Source organism: Typopeltis vanoorti, chromosome 21 (assembly GCF_054136105.1).
Source record: "Typopeltis vanoorti isolate ZY-2024b chromosome 21, IOZ_Tvanoo_1.0, whole genome shotgun sequence".
Lineage (NCBI taxonomy): Eukaryota > Metazoa > Arthropoda > Arachnida > Uropygi > Thelyphonidae > Typopeltis > Typopeltis vanoorti.
In genome coordinates this window covers 12497721-12515030 of record NC_143569.1, presented here as the reverse complement: position 1 = coordinate 12515030, position 17310 = coordinate 12497721, and the positions used below count along the sequence as shown (strand labels likewise).

The window sequence follows — 17310 nt, the reverse complement described above, 5'->3', positions numbered from 1 at the left end:
GTTTATTCAAATGTCCAGTACAGGAGTTTTGATAACGTGTTTGTGTTTTGCAAATTCTCCTTTATGCATTTATTTCTGATGATGATAATAATAATAATATATGTAAGTATTTATTATACAATTTCAAAATATTTACGAGAAAAAGTATATACTATCATTCATCATCTATCCTTTCAAAAAGAATTTTAATAACTGGCTCACCCAACTTAAAAACATTAACAACCGGCTCGCCCGAGCCAGTCCCTACCCGCCACTGGTGTACTGTGATTCATTGATCCATAACATAGCTTTCTAATTTTCCATGTCCCACTGTCACTCACTTTGCACTACTGAAGATACCGTATTTAGTTCAGTTAATGTGGGGTTTGCATATTAAGGTCCTACTAATGGACACTTCCTGTGGGCAAGGTACATCGTGTTATGCAATCAGTCAGGTGTTTGCAGCCAGTATAAATTGGAGAAATATCATGCTCAAATCAGTACGATTGTATCCTGGTGAAATGCTATTCCAAGCCAACAATAAGTTGACTTGGGATGTGACACCCTCTACTATATCCACTGCAAAACATACCTGACACTCAACTCTTCACAAGAATTCCTGCTCTAGTGACCAAACATGGAACTTTTTCAAACCATTTCTGGCTTCCAATAAGAAATGGTTTGATGCCTGGTGATCTCACATCATGCAAAGACATCCAGCCATCCATGCCCCAGCACGATTCAAACCTACAGCCTGTTAGTTGGAGAGTGGATATCGTAAACACTCAGGTCAACAAACACAATTACTGTATAATTATACTATTATCATTATTACAATGATATGACAACAGACCAAAGACAGATCCATGGGGTACACCACTGGTGACATTATTTGTAGTCACGTCCCCAATATCCCATTTTCTGCTGTCTGTCAGTCAGCTGTCTTCTTATCCAAACTAGTAGTTTAAATTCCAATCCCATATCTCCATAATTACGCAACAGCCTTCAATACTGAATCCTGTCAAAAGCTTTAGGTCATCCATTTGCCTTGTGTAACTCAATCATCACATTATTATAAAATGTGAGAAAGTTACTCAAACTTGCTCACATTTTCTTTGCAAAGTACAGATTCTCTGTCAACACATTTCTGTAAGTGATCTCTCTGCCATACTCCAGAGATACTGCAGGTTGACAGACAGACACATCAGTCTTTGTAGGAAGGAATTTGACATTCCCTTGTGCACTGGGATTATCATTCATTCTTTAAACTCCTGTGTAATCTTCCTTGTGCTGAGACTCAAATTATATGGCCAAGCAAAAGGAACAGCCAGTTCACCCAAAAACTTTTTAGTCCATGCTAATATTATCTCTGTTGCAGAATTCATATTTCCGAACCACCACCTCAAACACCAGAGTTTCTTCTTCCAGTGTAGAGGTAGCACTATGTTGCATAAAGAGAACTTTTAACAAAATGAGCACTCAATAACTGACCAATCTGTTCGCCACTGATGAGAGTTACTCTTTCAAATACAACCTAACTATAGAATTCTTAAGCATTATCTTTGGCTTGCAGAGACATTCTTTTCATATTCACACTTAGCTTTCTAATGTAATTGTAACTCTTCTGGCTTGTGATTTATAATTTTCATACCTGACATCATCATTGTGCATATGGTATTCCATCACATCATCTTTTTCTTATGATTCTCTTGCTTAATAAGAGTGCATATTAATTTCACTCCTGTCCTGTTTATTCTTCAAACTCTAGAGAGACACATTCTGATATTGTAGCATTGATGTATTTTTAAAATATTTCCCATGCACTGCAGATTTCTTTCCCATCTAGCAACTGATACTATGGGATTGAACCTAGTATCTGCTCAGGTGGTCATATTTTCCAGCAATGAAATTCAGCATATAACCTTTTCCAAATGGAACACTCAAACATAGCTACTTCCAAAGCTGGCAAAGCATGTTCACCATCACCAACTTGAGGCAGAGCAGCCACATCTTTAACTACCCCCCCCCCCCCACAACACTACAGTCAAAACTAGCACGCTTTTACTCCAAATTCCTTTCACATGCTTTTTGAGAAAGTTGCCTTGCAAGAGCTCAACCAATTCAGTATCTTTCTTCTCAGAATATTTCACCACTATCCAATCACTGTTGGATAACTGGAGCCTATTATGATTACTCATTTCACATCCACAATGTTTATTTGGTAATGAATTTCCCCATCCCTAGCAACTGTTCCACTAGGTCTGTAACAACACTCCATTAAGTATTTGATCTTGTTAGACTGCACCTAACAACATATGGCTTCAAACTCACTGCCGCATGGAAATTTGTTTTTAACTATTGGTATCCTAACATGCTACCCTCACTCGACTCAAATCATTGTATATCATTAGCCACACACCATCCTCCTTTCCTATCTCGTCTATCATTTCTAAAAAAATTTATTGCAGCTTCCCGCTCTTTACATTCAATACATTAGAACACTGTTCTTCAACCTGTGTTCTGCAGAAATTTCTCCCCAATCATATAGCGGCTACATGATTCAGGTGTAACAATGTTGCAGGGCGAGCGGGAAGCTGCACGCGACAATGTAGCGTCCGAAGTATAGGCGAAGTGTGCTGCCGTCGAATGCCAGTATGCGTCAACTCGCCTGTCAACAATACATCTCAAAAATTATTATTTTATCGCGCTCGTCCATGTTTTCTAATATTGTGGTATTTCAGAAAACAAGTTTTTTCTTTCGTAAAATTTGAAACCCTACAAAATAAAGACAAAAAAGTCACAGCAAAACCTTTTAACCTTTTTTAGTAGAAGCAAGGACAATATTCAGGAGAAAAGTAGTGACGTTACTGAAATTATGCCAAGTCTAGTGCTTCAAGTTTATAAGAAACAAAGAAAAAGAAATATCTTGATACTTTGGAATGTGCAATACAAATCAAAAAAAAGAAAAGGAAACTTAGAAGTTTTGACAAGGACTATTTAAAGCTTGGTTTCATTGTAGCCTCTGGCAGTGAACTATCTACATGGCCTTTGTGTGTATTATGTTCCGAAATTCTGTCAAATGTGCTATGAAATCTTCCAAACTTGCTTGTCATTTGCATTCAAAGCATAGAGATTTTATTGAAAAGCCACTGGACTTTTTTCAAAGATTACGTGACCAGACGAAAAGTCAGAAAAGTGAAATGAAAATGATGACCAGTGACAAGTAGCTGCTTTGAGCGTCTTATTTAGTTGCTCTTCAAATAGCTATAACGAAAAACCGTTTAATATTGGTGAGGAGATAGTCCAGTCTTGCATCTTAGATGTCGTACGAGAAATTTTGGATCCTCAAGCCACTAAGAAACTGAAGGCTATATCGCTTTTGGACACCATTCAGCAGTCTGCAAAAGCAACTGAATTTCTTATAATGTGTTTGCTATATGAAAATCAATGGTGTATTTAAAGTGTAATAAAAAATGCAAGGTTTAAACAGATAAATAAATATCATCCTTCTGTGAAATCAACTTTCAAGATTCCATGAAATATACAAGATGAAAACAGGAAATAAACATGGTGCTGAAATGCTTGTGTGTGTGTGTGCCTTGCCACTTTGTGCTATAATAACCATGGGCACAAAATGCTGTGGGAATAGGGAAAGGAACATCCTTCCCACATTCTTGATCCCCCTGCCTCCACAGTACTGACATGTTATAAATTTCAAGGCCTCTTGTGTGAGTGATATAATAAAAAGGGAGGCTCTTTTAACAGAAGGAAGTATGACAGAAAATATGCAAATACCTGGGAACTGGAACAAAGCGTATGGCACCAGGATTTTTGTACATAGCTAATTTTCTTTCATTATTACTATTATTAGAGAGAGAGAGGAAAGGGGTGGAGAACAAGAGTTAATGGTAAACATACTTAAAATGTCCAATGATAACAGATAATTTTTAAGCAATATTTTAGAAACAGATACCATAACTCATTTTTTCCTCTCTGAATATGTACAGTTTATTACATTTTAAAATGTTTATCACAAATGCCAATGATTTGTATATATTACATCGAATTCATTCACTTTCTATAACTGTTATGCTGACTTCTTTTTCTGTTTTTCCTTTCCACATGCCTTTGTTTCTGGTGAGAAACAAGTCTGGCTTTTTTGATCCTTGCTTTCAAAATTTCTTCTTTTGTTTTCAGTTCCTGTTTTGGAAACTTCTTAATTTTACTGCTTCTTCTTCTGTTTCTGTGATTCATTCTTCCTACAAAAAGTACTCATCATTTTATGAGATAGTAAAACAAACTGATAATACAAAAAAGTTAGCCTTTGAAATGAAAACATTAGGTTTTAAATCATCACATTGAATAAATTAGTAAAATTATATTTTATAAATGCTAAAAAATACTATCAAAATACAACAACAGCTTTGCTAATAATCTAGATGCAGTCTATAATGACATGTTATCAGAAATATAATTAACAGAGGATAAAAATATTTTTGCTTCAAAATCAGTAAAATATTTTTGCTGATTTTGAAAATGGCACATAACGTTACAATATAGAAAACTTTTCACCATACCTTAATGTTGTAATTGGATTGTAATTGGTGAATGTGTTATATAGAATAATGGCTAGTATAGCATATTACACAAGGGTTAATGGTAAAAATACTTAAAATATCCATGAAAGAAGTGGTTGAAAGTAACAATGGAAAGTAAGAATTGAAATAAGGCACTTATGTGATGTACTTGAGGTGGGAAAATATGAGAATGGGGACTTGGATGTGTTCCTACAGATAAGTCTTTTATTTTAGTAAATAATATAATATTAGGAATTATTTTGGTTACATCTCACTTATTTTAGACTGTAATGTTAAGTGTGTGTGATTGCTTATGAAATATCATTTAGAAAGGGTTTATATTCATGACATCGATGAGTACATGGTGGGAAAGGCTTCCTTGTTCACCGAGTTTAACACAAGGGATTTTGTATGTTGTAATGTATGTTGTATGTATTCACTGCCAAGAGCAAATGGGTTATGGTACAAAAGTGAGAAAGGAGAGAGAGAGTTTGCTGTAAATGTTTTGTGTGCAAGTTCAACAAATGTGAGTGATGTAGAAAATGAGAAAATGAAGTGATGACTTAACGAAATGAAGAAAGATAGTGAAGAAGTTCTAGCAAATGTAGAAGTAGTAGAGAAGCGGTTGAAAGTAACAGTGGAAAGTAAGAATTAAAATAGGGCACTTATGTGATGTACTTGATGTGGGCAAATATGAGGATGGCAAACTCGACAATGAGACTTATTTGTGCCTATGGTCCCATAGAAGGTTCTACTAAGGTAGAAGTGGAGGAATTTTTGAGACTTTAGAGAAAGCAACTGACACAATGAAAAATGAAAAGTTGGTCCTTGTTGGGATCTAAATAGCAGAGGAGGAAATGATTGTCACACATGCAAAAATATTTTGGTAAAATTTGGAGAAAAGAGCAAAGCTAATAATAATGGCAAATATCTGTGGACTTCTGCTCAGGACATGGACTGATTATTACTAACACCATATTCCAACATAAAAATGTGCATAAACTCACATGGAGAGAAGAGGCAAGGAATAAGAAAAGTCTCATTGATTATGTTATTGTTCACAGTGATGTTTTCTCCCTGGTGCAAGACACCAGAGTGTACAGAAAATTTGAAATTGGAAGTGATCACCATTTAGTCTTGAGCAGGGTAAAATTGAATTTCATATTGAAAAGAATAACATGTAAGAAAGTTTTAAAACGAATAAAAGTTGAGCAGCTCTCAGATATAAACTACAGACTAAAATACACAAATATTATTCAAGAAAAAATGAAAGAATTTGAGAACAGGAACCAAACCTTGGAGATTCAGTGGCAAGCCCTGAAAAAAACACTGATTGATTCAGCCAGAGAGGCATGTGGTGAGGTTGTCTGCAAGGATAGAAAAATCAGAACTCCATGGTGGACACAGGAAGTTAAAGAGGCAGTGAAGGAAAAGAAGAAAGCATATCAAAAGTTCCTAGAAAGTAACTCAGCTTGTGCTCTTAGAGAATATAGAGACAAATGTAAGAAAGCTAAACACTGTATAAAACTGGCTAAGTAAAAGTCATGGAAAGAACATAGAAAATAAATATCAAGGTGGTGGCAAGATATTCTGGAGGCTGTTGAAGACGCTCAGAAATGAAGGAAAGTGTGCTAAAAGGAATTAGCTAGCTTTGATGTAGTAAATGTTTTTTTCTTTTTTCTCACCAGAGGTCAGGCCAATAATTGTAGTAATGGTTGGTCAGTAACTTAAGCAAACCATGTAGATTGTAGTGCAGCTTGTTTCTCTGTATATATTGTGTATGCTCCAGAGGATGACCTTGATATGAAGGTCAAAACGTCATGTTGATTTCGGTTTATATTAAACTAAAGTTTTACTCTAAAACAGGTAGTTGTCTCCATAATTTTTCAAAATATATCCTTGAAGTATGGAGCAATTATTTTGAAAAATTGCTAAATGAAACAGGCAGTGATGACAGCACAGTGGTAAAAAAACACTGACCAGGCATGCAGTCAGGAATACATATCTATACTTGAAGTAGAAAAAGCCACCAAAAGCCGGAAATGTGGTAAGGCAGCAGGAATAGATGATATTCGACCAGAGATGCTGAAGTATGGAGGTATGGAAGTCTTACAGTGGCTGCACTGTATAGTTCAGAAGGCCTGGACAGAGGAAAGAATTCCTGATGGTTGGAGTAGAGCTCTCATAGTACGCATATATAAAAAGGGAAATAAAACTGAATGTGAGAATTACAGAGGTATTTCAATACTGAGTGATCCTGGTAAGCTATATGCAAGCATACTTGAGAAATGGTTGAGAAGGATTGTGGAGGAAAAGCTGGATTAAGGCCAAATAGAGGCCGTCAGGATCAAATTTTCACCTTTTTAGAAATCATGGGAATATCAGAAGATCTGTATTTAAATTTTGTAGATCTGGAAAAGGCATATTACAAGGTGATACAAGAGAAGCTATTCAAAATGCTATAGTTATATCGTGTTAATGGGGCATTTTATCAAGCAATACTTGGTCTTTATTTGAGTTGTAATTCAGTAATTAGAATTGAAGGAAGTACAGGAAGGTGGTTTAATGTTAAATCTGCTGTCAGATAAGGATGTACATTATCCCCTCTGTTATTCATCATCTATATGGATCACATTATGAAGGAAAGTGGTATTAAACATGATATCAAAATTGGAGATGTTAATGTCAGTTCTTTGCTTTATGCGGATGATGTTATACTTCTAAATAAATCCGCTACAAGTCTGCAAGATTCTCTGACTAAATTGAATAGCTGTTTTAATAGATATGGTATGAAGGTCATCAATAAAAAGACAAAGACAATGAAAATAGGCAGAATCATTGAAAATGTCAACTGTGTTGTGAATGGAGAAGTTGTTCAACAAATGAAACATTCAGCTACTTAGGAATGATTTTTACTGAAGAAGGTAAATTAAAAATAGAAATAGACAAACAACAGAATCAGCAAAGCTGGTATGGTAGGAAGTCAATTGAATAAATTCATATGGAATAAGAGAGAAATTAGTTGGAAACACTAAATTAGCTGTATACAAGATAGTGTCCAAACCAATTTTAACTTATGGATCTGAAAGCTGGGTCAGAAGTAAAGCACTTGACCAAAGACCGCAGATATGAGAGTCCTGAGAAAGATTATAGGCGTGAACAGATGGCATCGATGGCAATATCATATTAAAAACGAGGATATTAGGAAAGAACCTGACATTGTCAACATCCAGGAATGCATTAGCAGAGCTAATCTCAGGTGGTATGGTCACTTAAACATAATGGGTGAAGAAAGATTAGCAAAACAAGTGTTCTATGCTGGGTTGGCAGCAAAACGACCCAGAGAAGGACCAAGATATAGGTGGATTGATACGGTACAACGTGCCTTAGACAATAGAAATATAAGATATGATATCGTTGGAGTCTTGACAAGTAACAAACTGGTGTGGAGGAAAATTGTAGATAATAAGTTAGTAATGATGTAATTTTTTTCATGTAGGACTATCATATCCTGTATACCCCTTGAGGGTACATGGCAGGAATTTGATGATGATGATGATGATATATATATATATATATATATATATATATTGATCAGATAATTAAAATATGGAAAACAACAAAAAACAAAACAAAACAAGGTATCTGGTTAACTAGAAGAACTGTTATCAATACAATGCTGAATGCAGATGATCATATTATATTACATGGCAATGAATGCACCTTCAAAAATTAGTTTGTGAATTAAACAAAATAAGCCAACTATAAATTAAAAAATTTCACAAAAGAAAACAAAAGTCGTGGCATTTAAAGGTTGAGATTATGTAAGATTAAAAATAGTCAAAGAAAATAAACTAATAAAACAGGTTACTTGGTTTAATTATTTAGGCAAAAATAACATATCTAAAAGATAAAGATATACTGTAGATGAAAAAATAAAATTCAGATAATCTGTGGAACAATGAAAAGGATGCTGAATAAAAAAATGACAGGGAAACTCAACTAAAATTTTATGAAGTAATGGCCACTCCCAATCTACTATATGGTTCAGAAACATGGACGGTTAAAAAAAGATGAAAGTAAAAAAAAATAAAAGAAATGAGATTTTTAAGAGCAATTAAAGGATGCACAAAATTGGACTACATAAAAAATTAAAACATCAGAAGAGAGCTAGATATTTTCAATGTAAATGAAAATATTAAGAAATATAGAGAGAAATGGAAAGAGCATCTACAGGGTGTTCGGGATAAATTTGACATATTTATAATTAATTATATTTTTCCGTAAGTTACATGTATTAACACACACTTCTCTTCATTTAAAAGTTTGGACCCTTCTTCATTCATATACAAGATGTCAGAAAGGATGGATAGCTGGAACCCACCTGAATCATGGAAGAGAATAACTTGTATCATGATGATTCGTGCCCGCCATCAAAATAAGGATATTACGACTGCTGCCCAATGCTCCCTGAATACAGTAAAAACAATCAGGCATGAACTAGAGACTTGCAATGGTGACTACGAGGATGTAGCAAGAAGAAAGATCCCTAGCAGACGATCTGATTGCGTTCGTACAGCAGAATTCCTCGCAAATCTGCAGGAACAGGTGTTGAAGAACCCTGGCATTGGAATTCGGGCTTTGTTCGTGGAGTTGCTAACTGTAGTCAAGCCCTGGATAACAAGGGTAGCCAATGGTAGGCCGTATGTATGGCAGCAGGATTTGGCCCCTTGCCACACCTCTGGGAAAAGTCAAAAATGGTTGTCTGAAAATTTCTACGACTTCACCAGTCCAAATGTTTGGCCTCCAAACTCCCCAGACCTTAACCCCATGGATTATTTTGTATGGGGCGCAGTTGAAAAAGACACCAATCGCACTTCCAGTAATACAAAAGCCCAGTTAATGGATAAAATTAAAACAGTTTTTGCGGCCCTTCCCAGGGAGACTGTAGCATCAGCTTGTTCGAGGTTCCGAAGCAGAATTGAAGCTGTGATCGATGCTAATGGTGGTTATTTTGAGTAAATCTTGTTGATAGTATTGTAATTAACTCTGCCTGTAATGTTTTTTTGTCAATTCATTAAATTTAATAGATACAAAGAAGATTTTCTTTTTCCTTACGAAACTGTCAAATTTATCCCGAACACCCTGTATTTAGGATGGACAGATATCAGCTATCAGAGGAAGTGGATAAACATAGAACAAAGAAAAACAGAGAGAGAGAGAGAGAGAGAGAGAGAGAGAGAGAGAGAGAGAGAGAGGAAAACCAGTGAAGCAGAAATAGGTAAATGCCTCATCCTTGAAGAGAGGAAGAAGATTCTTATAAATATCATCCCATAATTTCTGTTTAGCTACTTTTACATATCACTTGGTTCTTTCACATTTTTCTCTACTCCCCCAGGGCTCGTGCCAACTTACCTGTCGAGAACTTTTGATATACTTTCTTGTTTTTTTTCCAAAATCACATCTTTAACTTGTGTCCACATGCAGTTCTGATTTTTCTATCCTTACAAACAACTTAACCACATTACTCAATCCATATTTTCTTGAGAGTATGTCAATAAGACTTCAAGATTTGGTTCATATTTTCAAACTGTTACATTTTTTCTTGAATACATTTGATATCACTATCAGCATGCCCTTTCTCTCCTATCCTTCCTAAAAATGCTGTACTCATCGCACTTCATAACAGTTAGTAAGCTTGCTTCTGACAGTCAGGTCTCACTAATGCCTTACAATCTGAGGTCCCCAACATATTGACCAATGTAACAAACTCTATCCCTTTGTTTCTGATCAGACTTTTCTTTGTCTTCTCTCCATGCAAATTTGTGCACATGTTGAAACATGATGTTAATGGAGTCCAACAGTCACTGTCATTATTAGCTATGCCTATTCTCAAATTTTTCTTTATGCCCAGGAGCTGCAACAAATGCAGAAACATCTGGCAAGTGGGTCAGCTGATATCAGAAAAAAAAGAAGTGAGAGAGAGAGGGAAAAATCAAGGAGAACGTCTTGTATGGCAATTCTTTCATAAAAGGTGTGATTGGTGACAGATTTCATGCTTCCTGGTGCAAAAGTTAATGATAAATTAAAACTATCAAGAAATTATATACTTGGTTTAATCCTTTATGCAAATGTAAGCAAACAAATTTGCGCCTGAACTATTTTCAGGACTGGGACAACTCATATAAAGAAACTAATGACTTCACATGACTTGCCTTAGTATGCCATAATGCAAAGCACGTCTCTAAGCAGACATGTATAATGCTAGGGATTATGGGAAGGGCCAGTACCCAGACCGGTTTTGACCTTTATTGAGGCGTCATTAGTGGGAGTCTGGCTCAGAGGTGATACTAAGGTTGAATTAGTGCAGAAGCCATATTTTCATATAAGAGTAGCAAAAATGTGTCACACCTTATTATTAAAATACTCTGGATTAGAGAAAGTTATTGGAAATTTTTCCACTTGGTTATACTATATATTAAAGATACCAAGAAATTATATATTTGTACGCGTGGATAAGCTTATGTGTTCGTCAGACATGCTGTAATAGATTTCATGGTATGACATGATATGTAGTATAAATCCTGCACAGAGGATCAACTGGAAAGAAACAAAAGTAATGCACAGAAGCTTCTACAAGTCAGAGAGGTTGTTCCTGGAATCAACAGAAGCCTTACAACATACTCCAAACCTTAACAAGTATGGCTGTATAAATCTACCAAAGATTTGGGAGACAATCATCCTAAGACCAAATTAATATTTATTACTTTTATTTTATTTTTTAAACTTTCTAAGACTATCATTTGCACTACTATTTAAAAACTTTGAATTTTTTTTTTTAAACCTAGATGGCGCCATATTAGGACTTTAGTCTTGTGTTGCACGCTGCAATTACTTATACTAGCCCCACTGTTAAACTGGATTGTGGTTGTCTTGCTTTTGTAACAAACTGTGTTGTGTGCTCTGAAGATGCTGGATATAATACCAGCGAAATATTAGCTTCTAAGTTAATAAATAGTTATTTTCTTATCCATCTGTGTTCATATCATACCGTGAAATCTATTACAACAAATTAGTTTGCGTCTGAACTATTTTCAGGGCTAATGACTTCACTCGCCTTAGTATCCCATAATGCAAAGCACATCTTGCAGACATGTATAATACTACTCATTATGGGAAGGGCCACCACCCAGACCAGTTTTGTCTTTTACTGAGGTCTCATCAGTGGGAGCCAGACCCAGAGGTGATACTAAGGTTGAAGTACTGCTAGTTCATTGTTCAAAAGTATTGGTTAGTTCAGAAGTAGTATCTAAGGTTGAAAGTTTTTCCACCTGGAAAAACTTCCAACAACTTTCTCTAATATAGAGTATTTTAATAATAAGGTTTTTGGCTACTCATATATAGAAATATGACTTCTCCACTACTTTAACCTTAGTATCACCTCTTGGTCTGGCTCCCACTGAGACCTGAATAAAGGTCAAAACTGGTCTGGGTAGTGGCCCCTTCTCATAATGCATAGCATTACACACATCTGCATGGAGATGTGCTTTGTATTATGGGATACAAAAGCAAGTGATGTGAAGTCATTAGCTTCTTTATAAGAGTTGCGCAAAGTGCACATGTTGTGTGTTCAGAACTAAGGCTGCAGTGAAGTAGCGCGACGCAACAGGGGCAAGCACTGCCAGAAACACCTCGGATTCATTATGCACTTGATTTTGAATTAATTTTTGGTCGTTGCACATTCAGAAACCTTTTACTGTTGCCAAATTTTTCACGGCTCTCATGTTCAGTTATGCAACCCCAGTTTAAGAAGGTCTGCTCTAGATGACCATTACTGTATCCCATGCACTATTAACATCCTTACCCTGCAGTGTTTTATGCCACAGTACAAAGCTTCTTCCTAAGCATGTCATAATCATCTGACTTGTAGTTCCACAAATATCCCTTCTTGATAGAATATTCCTCAAATTTTACAATTTCCCAAGTCAAGACCGCATGGTCACTTTTACCAATTGGAGGCAATGATGCCAACTTGGTTATGGATAGCTCTTCTGATAATATGACCAGGTACAATACTCTCCAATTCCTAGTCCCCTCCATCACACTCTGCCTAAGTAATTATTTCTCAGTATGTGTATAAATTCTATTTCCTTTCTGCCATGTGATGTTTCTTCTTTCCAGTCTATATCTCCATAGTTGAAGTCCTCCATAATAATCATGCGACCTGTACTCATTGTACTAATTTGCCAATGCATGTCTTCCAGATCATCTGTGGAATTCCCTGGCTTATAGCAACAACCAACTGTATATTTTGTCTTACTGGTCTTAATCTCACATCGTATAGCTTCAAATGAGAGGCCACCCTCCCACCTATCTCCTATTCTTTTTTGGCTACAATTCATCTGCAATCATCAAAAGTACTCCTTCCCCCATCCTATCTTCCCTGAAAATACTAAATCTTTCACATGCAATCCCTCTAACTACATTATCTACTTTTAGCTCACCAATTCCCAAAAAATTTTGGCGAGGTTTCACTAATCAAGGCTACAAACTCCTCCCTCTTGTTCCCAATCCCTCTGGCATTAGTATATAGAACGGACGTGCTATCGGAGAGCTCCTGAGAGATTTGTGTTTTTTGTTGATTTATTGGTGTTTTGGATTCAATTTAATGGATTTAAGTGTTTAATTTTTGTATATTATTGGAGCTTTATTAACGTGGTTAGTGTACTAAAGTGTTTTATAACATAATCTATGTCGGGAAGTCGCCGCTAGATGAATTCGTAATGAGTAGTGTTCGTGCAAGCTCCAAATAAGATAAGTATCATTTTCAGTTATCGATACAAATTACTTAATGTTGTGTAGTTTTGTTTTGTTTGCCTTGCGTATTTTAGTGCGTCTATTTTTGGTGTGTTATTACGTATAATTTGACAAAACACGTTACAGATAAGTATGGCACCTGTGCGAAGGAAAATGGCGGCCAGTAATGAAGGTTCGCCATCGTTATCAAAGAACGGTAGCATAAAAGAAATGAGTCAGTGTACTAGCTGTGAAATGTACGCTTTGTGGAGTGCGGTCGGAGTGTGGATAGACGATAATAAAGGATTGAATGTGTGTAGAAAATGTAGGGAGAATGAGGAATTGAAGTGTATTTCGGATCATGAGTGTGATATTTTTGTCAAACTTCAGAATGAAGGAAATAGGGATATGACAAGAAACGGCAAGGTTGTACATGAAAATTGTAAGTGTGAATGATAGTATAAATGGTTTCTCAGAGAACAAAAAAGATGAGATAGATGCATTGAGTGAGATCGCGTTGTTGAATAGTGCGATAGAAAAAGCAAAACAGCAGCTAGAGTGCATGAACAAAAGTAGACTGAATGAACAAAAGTAGACTGAATGAACCAACCAATAATAAAAGGTATGACAGGAAAAATAGACGTATGAATGTGAACATGAACAAAATGAAGGATAGAGTGCTGTATGGAGACTCGTTAGTACGAGGTGTGTTAGTAGAGGATTTGACAAAATCGTACCAACCTGGTGCGACCATAAAGGACGTAACTGCGTCTATTAGAGAGCAAAAGGAAAGGGTGAAAGAAATGATTGTTGTGGCAGGTACGAATGATTTGAAAGCAGATAAAATGGAAATGATAGAAGACCTGAATGAATTGTTTGAGGTAGCAAAAGAAAAGAGTGAGAGAGTTAGAATGATTAGTCTTTTGCCACGGTATGACAGTGAAACGTTTAAAAGGAGGGCCATAATTGCGAATGACTTTATGCGTGGGTTATGTATGACGAGTGGTGTGGAATTTGTGGACGTGTGGAGTGAGTTTGATGGGTGAAAGGATCTATATAAGATGGATGGCTTGCATTTGAATGGTTACGGTGTAAGAAGACTTGAGAAAGTGTTGCTGAATGTAGTGGATGTGCAAATTCAGGGAAACTAGATTTGTTAGGGGGGGGGGAGTAGAGATACAGTCCTTATGGAGGCAGTTGAATGTAAGAATGAATATAATATGCCAGAACAAATAAGGACAACAAATCTGAGTGGGATAGTTAATATAAGGCATCAAGGTAGGATTGGGGCTAATGGGGGTCTTAAATTCATGTACACTAATACTAGGAGTATTAGGAACAAGAAGGAAGAGTTTTTGGCCATGGTTGGCACTTCCAGACCACAGGTTATAGGTACTAGTGAAACATGGCCGACTGTAGATGATATAGCTAGTGGGATTGAATGTGATGGGTATAGTGTGTTCAGGAATGACAGAGAGAATAAAATGGGGGGAGGAGTATTGTTGATGATAGCTGATGAGCTACAGCCAAGGAGAATAGAAGTTGAATTGCAGGATAGAGAAAAGAGCACATTTGAGGCCATTTGGTGTGAGATTGTGGCTAGCAGAACTAAATATACAATTGGGTGCTGCTATAGACCAGGTGATGGAAAAGATGGTGGTGACAGTATGCACAAGCAAATAGAAGAAATGGGTGGAAGGAGGGTGATTATTATGGGAGATTTCAACTATGGTCGCATTGATTGGAGTGAGGAGAGGACACACGGGAGGAAGGAACTGGATTTTATGCGGTTATTAAGGGATAACTATCTGCGACAGCATGTAATGGAAAATACTAGGGGTCAGAGAGTGCTTGACCTAGTCATTACATCTGAGGATTTGGCTGTAACAAATATGACCACATTGCCACCAATCGGTGAGAGTGATCATAGGGTCTTAACTTGGGAGGTGGCTAAAGGTGTAGAATTTTCAATTAAGACAGGGTACATGTGGAATTATCGGGCTGGAAGGTATGCCAAGCTTAGGAGTTTGATTGGTTTGTGATTTGATTGGGAGGTAGTTAAGAAGTGCTTGCATGAAGCAATGGCTGACTGTATACCTAGAGTCCGAATAATAAATCAAGTAGAGGTTAAATGGATGAATAACACCATTAAGCTTGAGCTGCAAAAAAAAAAAAAGAAACAACTATGGAGGGAATTTAAGGAGAAGGGTGACCGGCAGGCACATGAACGGTATAAAGCGCAGGCCAGAAGGGTGACGAGTGTGGTAAGAAAAGCAAAAAAGGATTACGAAAGAACATTGGCCATGCAGGCTAAAGAGAATCCTAAACAGTTTTTTAGATATGTAGCAAGTAAAAGGAAAAATGTACATGGCAGATTGATTTTAAAGAATGCCGATGGTAGGGAGGTAACTGAATCAGTTGAGATAGTTGAGTTACTGAGTGAGCACTTTGCAAAAGTATATCATCCAGGTGGTGACATTGCAGAAACGAATAAACCAGTAGATTATACGAGAATTGTGGTTAATGAAGTGGAGGTGAGTAGTCTATTGCATAACCTCAATGTCAATACATCTGTGGGATTAGATGGTATACCAGCTCGTGTTGTACGAGAAGCAGCTAAAGAATTGTCAGTACCTTTGACCATTTTGTTTAATTTGAGTCTCGGGTATGGGTTAGTCCCGAGCGGGTGGAAAGAGGGGAAAATAGTTCCACTGCATAAAGGTGGTTCCAAGACTGCTGTTGTAAATTACCGACCGATTAGCATATCAGGAATCATTGTCAAGGTCTTAGAGAAAATAGTCAAGAGGAAAATTCAAGATTGGATATAAGAAAATGGGATACTGTATCGGGGACAGCATGGTTTTGTCAAGGGTAGGTCATACCTCATTAACTTGCTCACGTATTATAACACAGTGACGGCTGAACTGGATAAGGGTAATGGGTTTACGGTGATTCTACTGGACTTGCCAAGGCCTTTGACAGGATTCCACATGGAATTCTAATCAGTAAATTGCAGCATATGGGAATGGACATAGGGTTGGTGAGATGGATAGGAGGGTGGTTGACGGAGAGATATCAGAGAGTGGTTTACTCGGGAGTAGAGTCCACAAGATGGCCTGTGACTAGTGGTGTGCCACAAGGATCTGTTCTTGGACCACTGCTGTTTAATTTGTTCATAAAAGATATAGGAAATGATCTGAGAGGAACAGTTCATTTGTTTGCGGATGATGCGAAGTTGGGTAGGGCAATAGTGAATGCAGATGACGTCAAAATTTTGCAGGATGATTTGGATAGATTGGAGGTCTGGGCTAAGGAGAATGGATGTCAGTTTAATGTGGCAAAATGTAAGGTTATGCATTTTGGGGTGAAAAGATTGGCGGCAGTTTACCACATTGGTGGAACCCTGCTCCAGGAAATTGATGAGGCACGAGATTTAGGAGTGTTGGTAGATAAGGAATTGAAATTTAGGGGACACATTGCAAAAGTGACCAAAACAGCTCATCAAATCACTTGGTTGCTGAAGAATACGTTGACAAGCAGAGACAAGCAGGTTATTGTTCCTCTCTATCGAGCCTTGATAAGACCCCATCTAGACTACTGTGCTCAGATTTGGTCACCTAGGTTTCTTCTTGATGGGGAGGAGGTGGAGAGGATCCAGAGGCGAGTGACCAAGATGATAGCAGGTCTGTGGAATGAACTGTATGAGAACAGGTTGAGGATTTGTGGGTTGCAAAAATTGGTTGATAGGCGGAGGAGGGGAGATATGATTGAAACATTCAAATTACTGAAGGGTTTCTATAAAATTAATTCAGAAGATATTTTTGAGAACAGGGCTGGTTGTGGGAGGACTAGGGGACATCCATGGAAACTGGGCAAAAGTGTGGTTAGTAAAGGTGTTAGAGCTGGGTTCTTTACTTTTAGAGTAGTGAATGAGTGGAATGCGCTCCCTGAGTCTGTG

At 37.0% G+C, this 17310-nt stretch overlaps 1 protein-coding gene across 4 annotated transcripts in view; it reads right to left on the bottom strand.

The window, feature by feature from the left end:
- Window positions 1–3961: 3961 nt before the first annotated feature.
- The window catches only part of LOC150094624 (ATP-dependent RNA helicase DDX54), a 350258-nt gene continuing 336909 nt past the window's right edge, over window positions 3962–17310 (bottom strand). For 3 of the 4 annotated variants that reach the window (XM_090411066.1, XM_090411065.1, XM_090411067.1), the window contains exon 20: window positions 3962–4238. In XM_090411066.1, coding sequence (XP_090267192.1) covers window positions 4051–4238 — 188 coding nt within the window. In that variant the 3' untranslated portion in view covers window positions 3962–4050. The remainder of the gene's footprint in view (window positions 4239–17310) is intronic. The other variant, XM_090411068.1, reaches the window with a different exon arrangement.